Source organism: Meleagris gallopavo, chromosome 6, assembly GCF_905368555.1.
Source record: "Meleagris gallopavo chromosome 6, MGAL_WU_HG_1.1, whole genome shotgun sequence".
In the NCBI taxonomy this organism is placed as follows: Eukaryota; Metazoa; Chordata; class Aves; order Galliformes; family Phasianidae; genus Meleagris; species Meleagris gallopavo.
In genome coordinates, this window is record NC_139409.1 from 43,153,407 (window position 1) to 43,170,875 (window position 17,469).

At 37.8% G+C, this 17,469-nt stretch overlaps 1 protein-coding gene across 1 annotated transcript in view; it reads left to right on the top strand.

The window, feature by feature from the left end:
* Positions 1-17,469, top strand: part of TRAK1 (trafficking kinesin protein 1) — a 104,275-nt gene that overhangs the window by 67,074 nt on the left and 19,732 nt on the right. Inside the window, exons 5-15 of the mRNA XM_010712968.4 lie at positions 89-165; positions 3,238-3,354; positions 7,145-7,245; positions 7,980-8,088; positions 10,322-10,400; positions 10,833-10,963; positions 11,487-11,561; positions 12,749-12,886; positions 14,442-14,518; positions 15,310-15,543; positions 16,460-16,776. Coding sequence (XP_010711270.1) covers positions 89-165; positions 3,238-3,354; positions 7,145-7,245; positions 7,980-8,088; positions 10,322-10,400; positions 10,833-10,963; positions 11,487-11,561; positions 12,749-12,886; positions 14,442-14,518; positions 15,310-15,543; positions 16,460-16,776 — 1,455 coding nt within the window. The remainder of the gene's footprint in view (positions 1-88; positions 166-3,237; positions 3,355-7,144; positions 7,246-7,979; positions 8,089-10,321; positions 10,401-10,832; positions 10,964-11,486; positions 11,562-12,748; positions 12,887-14,441; positions 14,519-15,309; positions 15,544-16,459; positions 16,777-17,469) is intronic.

Sequence of the window (17,469 nt, forward strand, 5' to 3'; positions counted from 1 at the left end):
ATGTAAATGCATATTCTTTAAAGGATATATTTTTCTCCAAGTGGTGTTGCCAATATTATTCTTAACATTTTACCTTATTTTCTTACAGTTTTATGTGCTGAAAGAGTGGGCCAGATGACTAAAACATACAATGACATAGATGCTGTTACACGTCTGCTTGAAGAGGCAAGTATTGTATCTCATTAAAGACCTATACACAGTATGAGAAAATAGTACAGAAATTATGTGGTACTAATAGTGACTGCTGGTAGATGTTTGTCTGAAAAACATCTACCAGCAGTCACTATGTAAACTTCATCTCATTGCTTACTAATGGGTAAGGTAGATAATATTTTTAAGTAAGGGCCATTTATTTACATCAGTCATATGGATTCATTACTTGTGCTTATTTTTCAAATTAGACCATTTAACTTATTCTTGGCCAAATATTTGCTCAAATGAATAGAGGAGTACATGTAAAGCCAGTACTATTATTATTGCTGGTTTATTATTATAAAAATAAATTCACAATTACTGTATTCATAATTATTATCTCACATAGAATCTTTCCAGAGGAATGCACAGACTTTTTCTTTTTTTTAAATTTCTAATGCTCCATTCATCTCAGAGTCTTTTCTTTGTAGCTTTATGTTTGGTTTTGGTGTTGTTCTACCATTTCTATATATGTCATTGTGACCGTAATCCTTGGTACTCGGAGAATGGCAAAAAGCAATTGTTGAGCCACAGGGATGCTTATGTTCAAGAGCACCATGATAAATTGTTTGTCTGGAATTATCTGTTTTTCTGTAGTAAACTTGAATGATAATTTTTCTAATAATGTTTAGGAAAATTTATTTGGATGAGAACGGTTGGAATTGTATTTATGTCTGGGCATAATTTGCTTACTTATTGCAATTGCCATGTCAAAAATGGGGTCTGTTTGTGGTCTGTTCTTCCAGTTCTGCAAGGGGACAAGCACAGGAATGCTCCCATTTCCCACTTGCGTTTGATAACTCTGATCTCAGTACAAGTCTTGCTTTGAACTGAACTCTCTTGAACAACTTTATATGAAATTTCAGTTAAAACAGATGCTTTTCCAAAAATCCTTGTTCAGGAATATTCTACTAACTTCTGCTAGTAGAAGTAACAGAAGTTAACAGTCTGTAACCTTTCTGCGTCCTGCTCCTTTTTTCTTTTTTGCCTTGGATTTACTTGCATTTGTTTACGTGGCTTCTTCCAGCAGTGATGCAGCACTTTGCCAAATTGTTTCCTCCCTGGCATCCACATAGTCTATAGATCTAGAAGTTACACTCATGGGAACAATGCTAGGGAACTCATGGGAACTTGCTGAGCCAACGTTATGATGCATTTGATTTACTTTTCCATCTGGATAATAGCAAAGAGAATATGAAGGAACATGCAACAAGTGAACCTTAAATTAAAAGAAATATATTTTCAGTGAGATTTTTGTGTTAATTGATCATTGTTTCTTTTTTAAGCACTTTTCTAGGCAGATGTATACGCTTGCAGCTCCTTACCCTATTCTGTAAATGGTCATCATCACAAGAGACTGCACTTGTTTGCAGAAGATTAAGGTTTAACTCTTTCTGCTGCCATGGCACAAACAAGAGAAAACCAAGCCCCAGAGCTTCCCCTGTCTTCTTATTCTTATTGGCAAGCTTCAAAAGAATTTATCATGAAGTTGGCAGGGTGGGAGGTGCAGCATTTTAGTGAGGGACAGGCAGGAAAGAAAAGATATCAAAACAATAAGGGTGTGTAGGCATTCTGAAAACCTGTGTCTATTGCCTTGAAAGTGAGCAAAAAGGGAGTGACACCAGGTCTATCTGGATATCTGGTAAGAACAACACAAGATTCCTCCATGAACCTGCTTTCCTATCTCTCTGATAACTGTTTAAATATCTCTGGCTTTAGTGTTTTGATTACTCATGTTGCCATAGTGCATTAGTTCCTTAACACAATGAGTAAGAGGCATAACCACAAAATGAGATTTAGAACTAAACTGCTAAAAATTGTGTAGGAAACCTAGGGAGGTTAATTAAAGAGCCTGGAAACACTTGCATTCCTCAACTTTGAGGTCAGAAACCCTACTGCTAGATAGTTCTGCCTCTGTAGAGTCAAATATTTTGTTTTTTTGCATTTATGAAGTGAGATAAATTACTGAATAGTAAGTTTCCCAATATGTAAACTAAACGTTTTTGATAGCTTTTGGGACCTACTGTTCTGAAAGATTGTCCGTAAGATAATATCAAGAGTTTAAGACTAGATGATACCAGTGAATTTAATGCACGCAAAAGACTGACCTTAAAAATCATTTGAAAAATGCTATTTGTAGATACAGCAACGATCAGTAACCCATCTTTTCTGTTACTACAAAACTTCCCTTTTTGTGCTATGAAAGCCTCTTCATTCAAATTCATTTACTTCATGTCAGCTATCCATATCAACAGCAGCTTTAGGTTTTGTAGACTTTGTCATGAATGTATGCATGTCACAGAGTGGATTTTAGTCGTGTAATCTGTATGCCTGTCAGATGAAATAATTAAGCCTCAGGTACTATTTTCAGTAGATATCTGAAATGGAAAAAGCTGTTCCTCAGATGATGTTGAAATAAAGGTAAGTGGTGAGTTGACCACTATTCTATTTTTCTACTACTTTAGAGTTATAGTAATTGAAGAAGAAAGTCATCAATGAAAATGCTTAATGAACATTTCTACGCAGATTTCTGTTATTTACCATCTTGTCCTAGGCAGATTACAGTCCAGTGTATAGGTACATGTCATCAACACGATAGGTGTCTAATTTGTATTGGTACATTTGTATGGTATTTGTATTGGTAGAGTCCAGTTTGGTTATTTCCAGTTTCTTTGTAGAGATGGGTAATGAGTGGGCAAACGTGGACTGAGAATAACAGTTTGGGGCAAATTTGGGACAAGGTGATGGAATGTTTCTGTCAGTAGTCTCTCAAAACCATAGTAGAGAACCAAATCTGGTTTAACTTGCATTGCCTGACATTAGACCTCAAACCTGTGCTTCCATGTGTATGGTTCAGTAACTGTATGTGCTGGTCTTTTCTGAATAGTGTCAGTGTTATGTAATAGAAAAAGAAAGTTAGCAAAAAACAAGCCCTTACAGAAGTGAAAAAGACTCTTTACTGCCTTAAATAGTTGTTTCTTCCTTCTGTTCCTTCAGAGAATAAAAACAAAAATATATTTGCTTTCTTTTCCTAACGCTTCACAGAAAGAACGGGACTTAGAATTAGCTGCTCGGATTGGCCAGTCACTTTTAAAGAAGAACAAATCACTGACAGAAAGAAATGAGTTCCTTGAAGAGCAAGTAGAACACATAAGAGAGGAGGTATGTTTTTTCTTTTTACATCTGACTGATGTGTCTGCAGTGATGGGAAGAAATTTTTTTTTAGTCTTTCCCTTGTCCCTACTTAATTTTCCCGTGCATCCTATCTGTAGCTGGTCAACCTGTATTGTAGCAGTTCAGTCAGCCATTTTTATAGCAAGTATACTTTTAGACCAAAAAAGTCATTTGACCCATTGGGTCAAATCGGATGGTTGGGGGAAGAAAACACCCAAGACTCTGAAACTTACTTATATACTTATATATAACTTACTTATATAAACTTACTTATATACTTATATAAACGCCTTATATTTTATTTTCCTCTAAATTCAGCTGCTCTTTTGGGTTTGAGTTACTTTATCCACTATAGTTTTCTTCTATTGATTTTGTCCTTGTTCTCCTTTGTGCCTTATATATAATTCCCCTCACTAATCTCATTTCCTTTGTGTGCAGCTTGTTCTTTTACTCATGTCACTCCTGAATCTTTCTCTGTCCTCTGTTTTCCTCTCCAGTGAACATTTAATTGCTTTTTGATGAACAATTTTCCATTTATACTGAATTTTGACATTAAGGCCACAGCATTTGAGTTCTGCCAGTGCTTCCTTTCTCAAATGGAGTATGACTGGTCTTTTTATTTGTGGAGATTCCAGCAGTGCACATTCACTGAAATGATGTGCATTCTGCATTTTCCAAGCTTCAAACCGGATCAGTTTGGAGATAAATAGGTCAGGTTATACTTCAGTGATTGGTCATTATATTCAGTGCACTCTATATGAACTTATCAGTGTTTCAAAGCGTTGGGTTTTTTTGGGAAGCAAAAGGTGGAACTTGCTACCTTGTCTAGATGGGGAAGATCTTACAGCTTCTTGTCATTTTGCTGTTTCTCTTTTCAGGAATTGTGGTAGAATTTGTTGAAACATGGATTGTTGGCCTGCTGCAGTACATACCTTTGAATTTTTGACTGCACTTGCCTTAGATTTTCATGTTTAAAATTTAATGTCATGGTGCATGTATTTCTGAATTAGTCTGATCTATAGAAACATAACTGAAAACTTTGAAGTAATGACTTGGCTCTTGCACATATTGTTGTATTTCTAAGGAAATGTTTATACAGTTGATGTTTCTTACCATTGGAGTTGAATGTTCTATGTACTGGCAGATAATGGAACCATACAGGATGCTTTAAAAATGTTTTATCTATAACTCATTATCACTGTTTAAATTCAACTGTCTTACTGACTATCTGTGCTAGAGGCAAATGTTTCTTGTGGCCAGGAACAGTGATCTTAGTTTGTGAATCTTGTTCATGTGTAGCCATGAGCAACAGGGAGCAAAATTCCACGGTTGTAGGACAAGCAGTAGAACAGTGAAACAGTGGATTAAAAGCTTTAAAAGTGTCTGTTAATAAAATGTTAGGAAAGTATGGTGTTGAATTATATCCAAAATATGCTGATGAATGAAGCGTGGGAGGAGAAATTCTGGATGTGTAATGGTGGTGGAGTGTGCCACAAGGAATTAGAATCTTTCAGTGTGGCCCATTCTTTTTGGTGAGGGAAATGAATTCTCTTCAGTCCCACACTGTCATCACATTTTGTCCAAGTCCTGTAATGTGGCAGACATTTATTCGTGTGTTGGTTGATAGGCTTTTACTGGGCAAGGTAGGGAAGGGCATTCATACCCCATACATCCAGAATGGAGGATTTGATTGAAGAAGGTGGGAGCAGAGAATGGCTTCCTCTGACAGGACTAACTTTATTTAGAGGGACTCAGGAGCAGCATTAGGAAAAGGTGAACCAAAAATAAGCTTCTTACCAGATTGCTTGATGTACATGGCCATATGTTTTATCAGCATCCATCTTTCACATTGTCATTTTGACTCCTTCAGAAATTGATGCTTTTAAGGGAGGGCTCATCAGGCTTTAAACTACTGTTTCTATGTTAAAAATCTTCTTTTAGTAATTTCACATCTCCTACTAATGCTGAATTTTGAATATATGAACAAAATGGTAACTAAGGCAACTGTCTGTACAAACAAGGGAAACGAGAGTTGAATAGGAGCTTTTAAAATTCCATGGAAACTACTTAAAATGGTTGGTTTGAGAGATATGTATTCGTAATACAGAGACAGTGATGTGTAAAGTTAGGTTTTATTGTTGTGTGTGTCATGGCACCAGTAACCTAGAGCAGGGTGCCCAGGAGGGAGGCTCCAGCAGCAAAGTGGGCAGCCTGTGCTAGTGCTCTGCCACCCACAGTGTAAAGAAATGCTTCTGATGTTCAGAGAGAACTTCTTGTGCGACATTCAGCTTGTGCCATTGCTTCTTCTCCTGCTCCTTTAACAGGTTACTTTCTCTGGCTGTTAGCCTTCTCTTGAAGAACTGGCATGCTTGAAAATAGCAGCAAAAATAGTGGGCTCAGTTGATTTGATTCATAGAGGAAGAGTATAGAAAAAGCTAGAGATGAGCTAGTGCCCACCCACTGAAAATATCTAATTCCTTGCTACTTGAAGAGGCTGAACTGCAAGGATTTGTTACTTTGGAATGCCTTTTAGCTGTCCCTGAAATGGAGGAAAATGAATCTCCCCAGTTGAATACACTGAATTTGTTTCATGGCTGAAATGTGGTTTTGTGTTTTTAGAAATGAGCAGTTCCTTTTAGAAGCCATGTCTCAAGAGGACTTTGGTGCCTTTCACGGAGAGTAATTCTGCAGACTTGCCTTTGTGAAGTAGATGACTTTGTTAGCTTAAAATTCTGCACAGTTTAAGTGCTTTATTGCATTGTTTCAGCTTTTTGTTGACAATAATGCAGCATAAATCTATTTTATTGACAAACTTTTTTTTTTTTTTGCTACTAATAACTGGAAGTATTAATACATCTACGATACAAAGGTAGAAGTCTAGTGAAAACAAATGTGCTTTGCAATTTGTGCACTGCAGAGTGGAAACTGAGGACCAAATCTTACAAGGAAAGAGGGAGGAGACATCTTCCTGATCATTTGTGTTATTTATACCTGTGCAAGGGAAAAAGAAAGAACCTCTTAATACTAATGTCTTAAAATGCAACTTTACAGTTGCAAAAGTGTTCCTGTATAACTGAGGCTTTAAACCAAATCAAAATATGAATTAACCAAGGTTAACTTTGTGGAATTACAGGAAATACTAACCACTCAAATAAATTTTGTTCATTTAAATTTCATGGATGAGACTGCCTCAAACTGTTCTGCTATGCTTATGTTTTGGTCACCAGCGACCCAAACTACACCCAGAAACTGGGTGGCAGCCACCTCAGAAGGGCGCCTGCCACTTTGTGTTGTTGTGCAACTCAATAGGCAACTGAGTCCCAAAAGAACCTTGCTGCATAGGCACTGTAACAGTTTTATCCACGGTCTGCAAGGTCTATATCCGATCCAGATGGTGACAGTCATTATGTAAAGTGGAATGTAGCGTTGCTTGGTTTGATTGCATCACATTCATTTCTTGCTGTTTCATTTCAGTAAATTTATTTCTTTGAATGTGGATCTGGACTAATGCATTAGTGATTCAGGATTGCTCATCTTACCTTCCTTATTAGCAGCGGATGATTGCATTTTTGTATATTAAAAAAAAAAAAAAGGCTATTCTAAGGATGTCCTTTCTTTCCTATAAATAAAGGAATGGTTTCCGGTATGTTCCATTTTAGGCCACTTGATTTAGTCTGAAGGTGGTGCTTGGAGGATGAATAACTAATTGATTGTGAATTTACTTGACAGTGTGTCTAGAAAAGCAAGGTACTGATCTGCAAGCTATTTCTTTGTGCAGGTTTCTCAGTTACGGCATGAGCTTTCCATGAAAGATGAGCTGCTCCAGTTCTATACCAGTGCTGCTGAAGAAAGCGAGCCGGAGTCCATCTGTTCCACCCCGTAAGTTATCAATCTGCAACACCAAACCTTTGTCTGGTACTAAGCAGGGGTAGTTCAGACAGTTTTCATAGCTTTGAATGGTATTACAATGATTCCTGTGTAGGCTGGGCCTATAAACGGAATTCTGAACTTGGTGCATGGCACCAGCTGGAAAGATTTGCACTGGACTAGCTGGCTGTACTGGTGCAAACAAGTCAGGAGGGGAAAGTAGATAAGAAGGCTGCTGATACAGCACTGTGTCTTTCACAGGAACTGTATCACTGTGGATATGAGGCCAACACTGATTCATTCCGCCTACAGAACCCTGCTGCTCCACATCCCTTTTGCACACTGTTCTAGAACATTCCACGTCTGTGACCTTTGTGTTTGAGGAACCTGAGGCCACAGTGAAAAATGCCATGCTGTTTTCAATAGCAGAAGGAAGAAATTGAGCATGTCTTATATTGCGTGTTCCAGGCAATTAGCTGGCTGAACAACATTGCAGGCTTTCAGGGGCTTTCTGCCCTTGCTTGCAAAATTGTTGCTTCATTTTGATGAAATGTGCAGTATTAATCACGGAGCTATTAAATTGCTATGGTAAAGTTGTTTTTTTTTCTCATAGTTTTGGTGTATTTCATGTGGCTCTGGCTGTTTGAGACCTCTGTTCAGCCTATTTTCTTGTGAGGTTGGCCATGATGCTGGTAAAAATGAGTTAAAACTTGCTGTTCTTTTTTCTTTTTTTTTTTTAAATCAAGGCTGAAGAGGAATGAATCTTCCTCCTCTGTCCAGAACTACTTTCACTTGGATTCTCTTCAGAAGAAGCTCAAGGACCTTGAAGAAGAGAATGTTGTGCTCAGATCTGAGGTGAAACTGCACACCTTGTGTTTGTGTTGCACTTAATACAGTCGTTCATTTCAGTGCTGGAACACGGGTAGTGAGAAGTGTGTATTAAAAGGTTTGGAAGCATCTCATTGAGAGTATGTAATTCCATGAGTGACAAAGATCTCCTTGTAGTTTTTTAATTACTACCCTCTGTTCTTCCTAAATGAAGGAAAGAGTGACACATAGAAGCTCCATGAAGCTACATGCCTAGCATACTCTGCTGGCAGGGAAACTGCTGGGGTGTATAGCATGGATGTCTCACCTTTTGTCTTGCCTGGGCTGCCCTGAATGAAGAGGAGTTATTTAGGACCCTGTCTAGGACAATTCCTCTCAAAGTAGTGCCTCCAAACTGTTTCCATGGAAATTACAACCAGCACAAAGAGCGCAGTAATACTATTTGATGGAAAATTCTTGGCTACAAAATACTTTTTTCACTATAGTCACCACTGTTAGCTATGCATTTTCACCAGTGATGGACAAGAGCCTGCATGCTGCACTTGTTGTTATAATCTGCAGCAGCAGAGGTGACCCATGGTGAAATACACCACCCACTGCCTCACTGTGCTCACATCCACTGTTCAGTCTCCATAAACATTCAGCAAGTGTCAATGAATGTCATTGGGTGCATTTTTTTCCTGCATGGAGGAATTAATTTTCATACATTTGCTTCAGACACACTTCCATGTCAGACACCATTTTTTCAGACTGCCCCTCTTGCTGCCATCTGTCACATGGCAGCAACATGTAATGGGGTATTGGTGGAAAGGTCCACCTTTTACTGCAGTGCCACCAACATCCACCTCTGATGTCGTGATCCAATGTCATAAACAGGAGCAGCCCTCGTAAAATAAATAATGTACTTAATGTATCTAAGTGACAACACTTATTTTAGTTTTTAATGTTCTTTATTAAAACATATAAAAGAAGAGCAACAAAAACGTATTAAGTAGTGGGGTATTTGACTTTGTTTTTGTGAAATTAACTCTCAAGTATAAGAAAGTTCTCAAGTATAGCACTGTGGTTTGAAATCTGCCTTAAAGAACTGACCATGGATGACTTTAGCTGTAGGTCTGAAGTTTTCAGGCTGACTTGGTCTCTCTATTAAAAAAAGTTCAGTGTTTGTCAAAGAATAAATTGCTAGGCAAAATTTGCATTAAATATCTTCAATTGTTTTTCAAATCAGGCTGTTAATATTTTAAGACTTGCCACTTAAATGTGATAGAATTGATATCCCTATTTATCAGAAATAAAATTCCCTAATTGAATATCTAATCAAGAATTTTATATTAATTTTTTAATGCAGCCTTTAAACTTTGGAAGCATATTACCATTTTGCAAACATGTAGCAAGGTATAACAGATGAAATACTTTTGGGCTAAGAATGAATGTATGAAAACATAGTACCTTTACTATTTTCTACTGCAAATGTAGAGCCCACTGGAAATAGGTGGGTGTCACACCTTTGGATAAGACACCACGTATCAGAGAGTGTTGCATTGAGATGTCACACAAGGAAGATGAGCAGTAGATAAAGTAAAGGTAGGCTTAGGATTGAGAGCACCACTGCTTCAGGATGTAATAGGAGAGCCTGTTATAGAGTAACTTCCCTTACAGAGAAATGCAGTCTGTGCCAGTGAGGCACAGTGTGCAGCCAGATCCAAAGCCTCTGCACAGGGCCTTCTGTGTGTCTGTGCATTGGGTGTACATTACAGGCTCACCAGGGTGGTGCCAGACAGAGCCAGCTGGCTGGAGGGGAAAAGGCAAATCAAGAAATGAGGCAACACTGAGGTTTTATGTGGAATATACAGCTACTGTGTTAGGAATTTTCAAGTATGGTCTGATGTTTTTCTTTTTAATTTCAAGTATTTAAATTGTGCATTTAATTAGATACCTACCTTTGTTAAGGTGACCAGATAAAAGCTTTGCATATGTGGCTTTTGTATGCTTAGGGCTTTTTGTTTTTTAAATATAAAGTACACAGGTGACATCTTGTGGAGATGAGGGGATACTGGTGCAACTTTATGCAGTAGCATCTCTGTGGAATGTTCACCTGGCCCCTTTATCCAGAACATAAAGGAGGGCAGGCAAATACTGTTATTTTTTCACAGTCTTCTTGGAGGAGTGATTAGGAAAGCTTGTCTTTCCGAAGCAGATGGAAATGCAGCAGCATGCTGGTAGAGAACAAACATGCTAATGTAGCATATTTCTTGAATAGGCCTGTCAACTGAAGACTGAAACAATCACTTATGAAGAAAAAGAACAACAGCTTGTCAATGACTGCGTAAAAGAGCTAAGTATGTCTTTTTTTTTTTTTTTTTTTTTTAAGTCTTATTTGAGATTGTTTGGTTTAAAAAAAAGGAAAAAAAAAAAAGCATCATCAGATCAGTCATTTATTCCTGCAACTCTTATTGTCATTATATAAATGGTTGTGGGAAGAAAATTTCAGCTGGCTTATTACAGCCAGAATTTTCTGCTGTAAATAAAATGTTTCTCAGGTGCAAAACAGTTTTGCATAGAAAATGTTAGTGTTAGGGGAAGGACAGTCTCCTATGCAACATGAGCACTTTGTGTCTTTCTGGTTTTGTGCCCTACCATTTTGTCCAAAAATGTTACTGTATTCTGGGGAAGGATTCTGCTGAGTCAAGTGACATTCTGAAAGCACATCTTTCTTCTTACTTTTCTGCCTTTGCATATTGTAATGGTGATTGTAATCACTTATCTTAAAGGGGATGCAAACATACAGATTGCCAATATCTCCGAGGAGTTAGCAAAGAAAACTGAAGATGCTGCCCGGCAGCAGGAAGAAATCACCCATCTGCTCTCTCAGATTGTCGATCTGCAGAAAAAGGCAAAAGCTGTAAGGATTCCAGTTACAGGATCAATGCTGTGATTTGCTACCGTTGTTAACTGGAAGATAAGTTACAACTTAAAAATGCTAGAGCCTAAGGGGGATTTTGAACCTCCTTATCTGGATGTCATTGTTTGATATTTAGTATATATCATTCTTGACTAGAAAGCATATGAATGTTAAAAAAGCATATGTTAAATACCAAATACGTTTATTTTCAGTATTGAATAAAATTCTGCACTGAACTTCAGTAAAACAAGAGTATCAGTACAAGTATCTCAGTGAGCAGGTAGTCATTAGTATTCAGGTCTTGAGGGATTCATTTTGCAGAGAATAGGCTTATGCTGGGTACATTTATGCTAACATTTTGTAATGTTATGTAAATGTTTTTTAACTAAGAGGTATGGGATAATATTACTGCAAAGAGAGTCTTACAAAAAGTTAGAATTTTCCTATATACTTGTAGTATATGATATCAACATTAGAAATACTGAGATGTTTTGATCTGCAATAATGTTTCTTAATATTTTAGTGTGCAGTTGAAAATGAAGAACTTGTTCAGCATTTGGGAGCAGCTAAAGATGCCCAGAGGCAGCTCACAGCAGAGGCAAGTACACTGCTTAGTATTGGAATAGTTTCGTAGTAGGGAAACGGGTGTTTGCTTTAACATGGCAGTTTTCATGTAAGCTGAATCAGAATGTTTTATATATATATATATATATATATATATATGCATATGAATGAAGTAATTTTCCTATTCTCAGAAGAGATCAGAACTTTTTCTTCCTGTTCTTTCCAGCTTATGTTTTGAAAAACTGAGGCTTATGGGCTGTTTAAGAACCTCTTTGGAGGGTACATTTTCTATCCTGGTAAACCACGCTCATACCTGAATAGTGAGATGGCATGGAAGAGCTCATTAGTAGTGTATTTGTTCAGTGAGTAAACCAAAGACAGCCCAGAATTGCTTACTTGTGCACTTACATGTGTAGGATAGATAAAGGAAAATGAAAAAAGTCTTGATCCCCTTACGATGTGTCTAACACTTGGACTACCTTGTGTCAAAGATAGGAATGCTCAGTGAAGCCTTTCCCACTGGTAGTCCTCTTGCATTTGTGGTCCTCCACAAAGTCTGAGCTCATGCTTTTCCACTGGAGTCTCTGCTTCTAAGCCAAGTAACTTATTTTTATGAAACTTGTAGGACTGCAGTATTTCAGGTTTCTGCCTCTTTGCTCAACTTTGTTGAAGTGGCTGGCGAACTGCATCTGCACACAGAGTGATTGCATATGGTGTGTTTTCTGAGGTCAAGCTATAAATAAGACATGGTGTTAGGCTGTTGGAAGTTATATAAATGTATATGTAAGTCTTGGTTGAAAAATTATTTGGTCTTTTGGGACACTGTGCAATATCTTGTTCTTTTTTCATGCTGTTTGCCACTGTGGTCATCATGATGATAGTCAGGCAAATAAGAACTGCTGCAGCTGATTGGACTAAACATATGTTTAGGTCCATATCTTCTCTTCGACAATGACTAGATAGAAAGGATAAGAATTGGAGCCACAAATTCCTTCCCCCTTATTAATCATCAGGCTAAAACTTTACATATTCCCTTTCTGTTACTAATCAATGTAGCTCATGTTTTTTAGTGATAGTAAGTTCACCCTTTGGAGTTATTTTCTTTTATAATGGGATATTTTTCTTTGAACCATTATTCTTACCATTGTTACAGTATTTTATGGTCTTTTTGTGACTGTAGTGCAGATCACAAGGTCTTAGACTGTTTGCTCTATGTTGTAGTTGCGTGAGCTGGAAGACAAGTATGCAGAGTGCATGGAAATGCTTCATGAGGCTCAAGAAGAGCTGAAAAACCTTAGGAACAAGACTATGCCAAATGCTGTTTCACGTCGGTACCACTCCCTAGGCCTCTTCCCTATGGTAAGCAGATATAAGGAAAAAAAAAAATTCAGAGAACAACCAAACAAATGTGAATGTTTACATCTGAATTACAGCCCCAAGGATGAGATGCAGACAGGAGCGTGAGTGAAATATGTATATGTAATGTTACAGGATACCTGAGTGCTTGATTCTGCATGCTTTTCGCTGTGATTTTATATGAAACCTTAAGCTGGCTGGGCTACAAGTCATGGGTAGCATTAATAGATTGTTTAACAGTATGCATCTTGTGTACGGTGGGGCCTGGTTTTCAATAGGAGCTTCCTGGTTTTCTTATATACCCTCACAGATGCAGCTTCTTGATAACACAGCTGATGGCTCATGGATGTGGCATCCTTCTCATCACTTATGCTGTACCCTCTAGTTCTTCAGTTACTTTATATGCTACATAGACATTCTTGTTTTAGTGATACTGAAAATTCATTAAAGGAATAATTGTTGTTAATGTGTATTATGACAATGTCAGTTATGGAGATCTCACTGGTTTTATCAACATTATTTAATTAATTACATTTGATTATGATACTGTACGTTTAAAGGGAGGAGAATATGCAGTACCCTTAACCAAATGAGAGAGTGGATAAAAGCTAGGAATGTTCAATGCCTGGTTTTATTTGCCTATGTATCTCTAAAATAGTTTCATTACTTCTTAAGGCATTGGTACCAATTATATTTCTTTTGAGTTTCCTTAATGTAATTAAACAACAGAATCTAGTCTGTCCTCCTTGCCTTTAGCCATGCCTCATCTTAACTGCTGAGAAAGAACACAAAGAGGTTGGTTTATGCTCACAAGAAGAAAAATGCCTTGCTTTTTCACTGTTCCTTCTGAGGCAGAACATAGGCCAGTTTAAAGTGCAGACCTTTAATATTGTAGGTTGTGTCTGCACAAATACAGTTGAAAGCTGAGAAAAATATACTTGTGCTCAGATATATTTGTGTGTTTTGTATAAAGATGGTTTTCAAATGCTGATTCAGGGTACTTGGCATTTAGACCCTGTACTTCACTACATTTAGGCAGTAATGCATACTGACCAGCGGTGGAGAACTGATAACCTTTAACTCTATGGGGGAAATATATTAATATTTCATTCCAAGAACTCTTTTTTGTGGGTCAGTGGGTAATGCTGTAAGAGGAAAGAATATTTTCTTGTGGTTTTAAACAAAAAGAAATTAAGCAAAACATTTTACATGAAAGGAAGGTGTCATTGCGAAGGGAATTTATTCTTAAAAGCTGGATGGCATGGAATCTGTTGTTGCCTGTACAGCTTTTTTCAGAATTTTTGTCAGGTTTTATCATGTCTCCTCAGATGGTGAGCACTGTAGCAGTGTGAAGCTAAGCTGTAACTTGTCACCTATTTGAGTATATTCATTAGTCATCTAGCTTTCCAGTCTATTTTCATTTTGAAAACTAATTTTTTTTCCCGGAATGACAATTTACTATTTGTTAGATATTTTACAGAACTAATCAGTTGTTTTCTGCAGTGACAACCTGTTAATGCTAAGATACTTATTCTACTTTTGTACTTGTCTTTACCAGGATTCTTTGGCAGCAGAGATAGAAGGGTCAATGAGGAAGGAGCTGCATCTAGATGAACCTGACTCTCCTGACTTGGCGTACGACTGAAAAGAATTGGTTCCTAATTGATTGTTTATATCTGGAGCTAATTAGTTTTTGTTAAGAAAGGAAAAGACAGGATATAATTGAGCTGGAGGTTTAGAACTAAATATTTCTGGAAAAGCGTCAGTGACAGAGGGAAAGAAAAACAACTTACCTGGTTATTGGGATGGTTATATATTTTTTTTGTTATGCTACCATAAGAAAACCTCCGAATAGAGGATGTTCCTTGCCTCATGAAATTTTTATACTCACTCTTGAGTGCTGAAAATGTGGTTCTGAGAATGAAAAAGATGGGTTTTCTTGTGTATTACCGTGCTGGGTTTTGTCATTTAATGTTCAAGGGATGAGTTCAGTTCCTTAAGTTCTCTTTTTAGGTGTTAGAGCAGAAGTCACAAAGTAATTATTGATCTAATCCGATTTCTAGAGAACATCAGTGCAGACAGGGATTTGGAGTGGTTGCGTACTTCCAGTCTGATGCCAATCACACCTGTGTAAATTAGCTCACATTTTGTTCATGCTCTCTTGAATTAATCAAGAGTGGTTTGCAACAAGTTAAGTACTTACTAAGGTCCAAAAGCTAAAGTTAGCTACAGCTTGGCAGAAAAGGCATTATTGACGTAAGTTGAATGTGTACTCCAACAGGTTTATCTCACCTAATTGAACAAAGCGTGGACTGGTTAATTTGAAACAATTTAATCCTAAGTAAGGGGGTCTTTTAAAGCTTTTACCTTTTTTAACCTGTCATTATTAACCTGTAATTATTAACTGTGTGTGTATGTCTTACCAGTCATCAGAAGCGGGTCTTTGAGACAGTGAGAAATGTTAATCAAGTTGTCAAGCAAAGATCTATGACTCCATCACCAATGAATATCCCAGGCTCCAACCAGTCTTCTGCGATGAACTCACTCATTTCCAGCTGTGTCAGCACTCCACGTTCCAGTTTCTATGGGGGAGACATCTCTAACATTGTGATAGACAACAAGACCAACAGCATCATCCTAGAGACAGACTCTGAGAATGGGTCAGTACTGTAGCACTTAGCTTTGCGAGTTTGTTTTGTTTTGTTTTTTATTCTTAATTCTGACAGAGGCAAGGAGTTTCTATTTTCCTCTTTTCATCTAATATTGTGCAGCTATCTTCAAAGGTTACTTTTTGTGCTTTTAGTTCTTCAACACATGCTTTTTGAAAGCACTGTGTATCAGTTTCTGCAGTTTGCACCTCTTTGGAGATACATCATCACTAGATGACGTTTACGAATAGAGTATGTGGTTTTACATGGATCAATACTTATATTTACTTACATTTTCACAGTCATACATTAACCCTATAGAGTTCTGACCTAAGATGCAGCTGCATCCAACTTTGGATCTTAAAGCGGTGAATGTATTGGGGAATGTTGGAACCTACTATGAAAACTTACGCAGCAAAGCAGTTTTAGTGAAGTTAGGATTTTACTTTCCAGTTACTTGTCTCTTCCCTCAGTGTAGCTCCAGCTTATGCTTCATATATGTCACAGAAAAAACTACTTAATGTCTCAAAACAAGCAATGAATGTTTATCATCATAGTATGCTTGTGTGACTTACTGATTTATTCTTGCAGCTCTGTCCCTAAAAGACTTGGGCTTCTCGCTTGAGTTTATATGATCATAAGAGAGAGACTAGTAAACATCTCTCAGTTCTTAGTAAGAGGAAGTTCTTAGCACAGCTTTTCCAGTCGGGAACTAGGATTCAAAATGGCTTTGATGTTAAAAGAGAGAAAATACTGGCATTTGCCTTAGAGCAGCTCACTTGAAGTGTGGTGAGTTGTTTCTAAGCATAGTAATGTGAAGTTTGAATGTCTCAAAACTAGCACGTGAAAAATTTCAGTTTCTCAAATAATCTTTTTCCCACCCCTACCTTTTTCTTTCTTTCTTTTTTCTTGTCCCGTTATGCTTTAGAAATGAAGACAGAATGAAGAAGCCTGGAACTCCAGGGACACCAGGCTCCAGTGACCTAGAGACTGCCCTTCGCAGGCTGTCCCTCAGGCGGGAGAATTACCTCTCGGAGCGGAAGTTCTTTGAAGAAGAGCAGGAAAGGAAGTTGCGGGAACTGGCAGAAAAGGGTGAACTCCGTAGTGGTTCCGTTACTCCCACAGAAAGCATCATGTCTCTGGGAACTCACTCCAGATTTTCAGAATTCACTGGATATTCAGGAATGTCTATCAGCACTCGCTCCTACCTACCAGAAAAGCTTCAGATTGTGAAACCACTAGAAGGTGATAACAAAGGGCCTCGGCCTTTATCTGTTCTTCTAAGTGACTCTTTGTGGTCTCTTATCCATTATCAGAAAGCAGGAAATCTTTGCAATACATATTCTTTTTACTTTAGGGACAGTAATCCACGCTGTTGGTTTGAAATCTTCTAGCTGCTACATTTTTCTACAAGCCTTAAAAGTGTTAGGAAACAAATCCAGCCAAGGGAAGAAAGGATTACAGGCCATACGTGCATAAGCAGTCCACCCTCACATGTGAGCTAAATCTCAGTGTTGCTGTTTCATACTTAGAAAAGGAAGGTGTTTGTATATCTGAAAATGAGTAACAGAGCGTTAGTACATCCACTCTCATTTCTGTAGATGTCTGCAAAGACCTTTGCTTTGAATAGGCTGGTTGGTTTACTAGGACTACCTTTGTGATTAAAAATGACCTCTGCCCTTTTATTGACTGAGTGGCCACACGAGTCTCTATGGCTTTGGTTTCACATGTGAAATAGGGTTTTTTTTAGCCAAATTTGCTCTACATATTGTTGTCAGGACTAGAGCTTGATTTCAGAGCAAAGTGCAGTTCTGTAGTCTGCCTAACAATGCTGGTGGTACACAAGAGTAGCATAGTCAGACTGGCTTTCTTCAGAACTCTCAGGTTGTTGCTGGCAGTGAAAACTGAGTAAATTCCTCCAGATTTTAAACAAAAGCC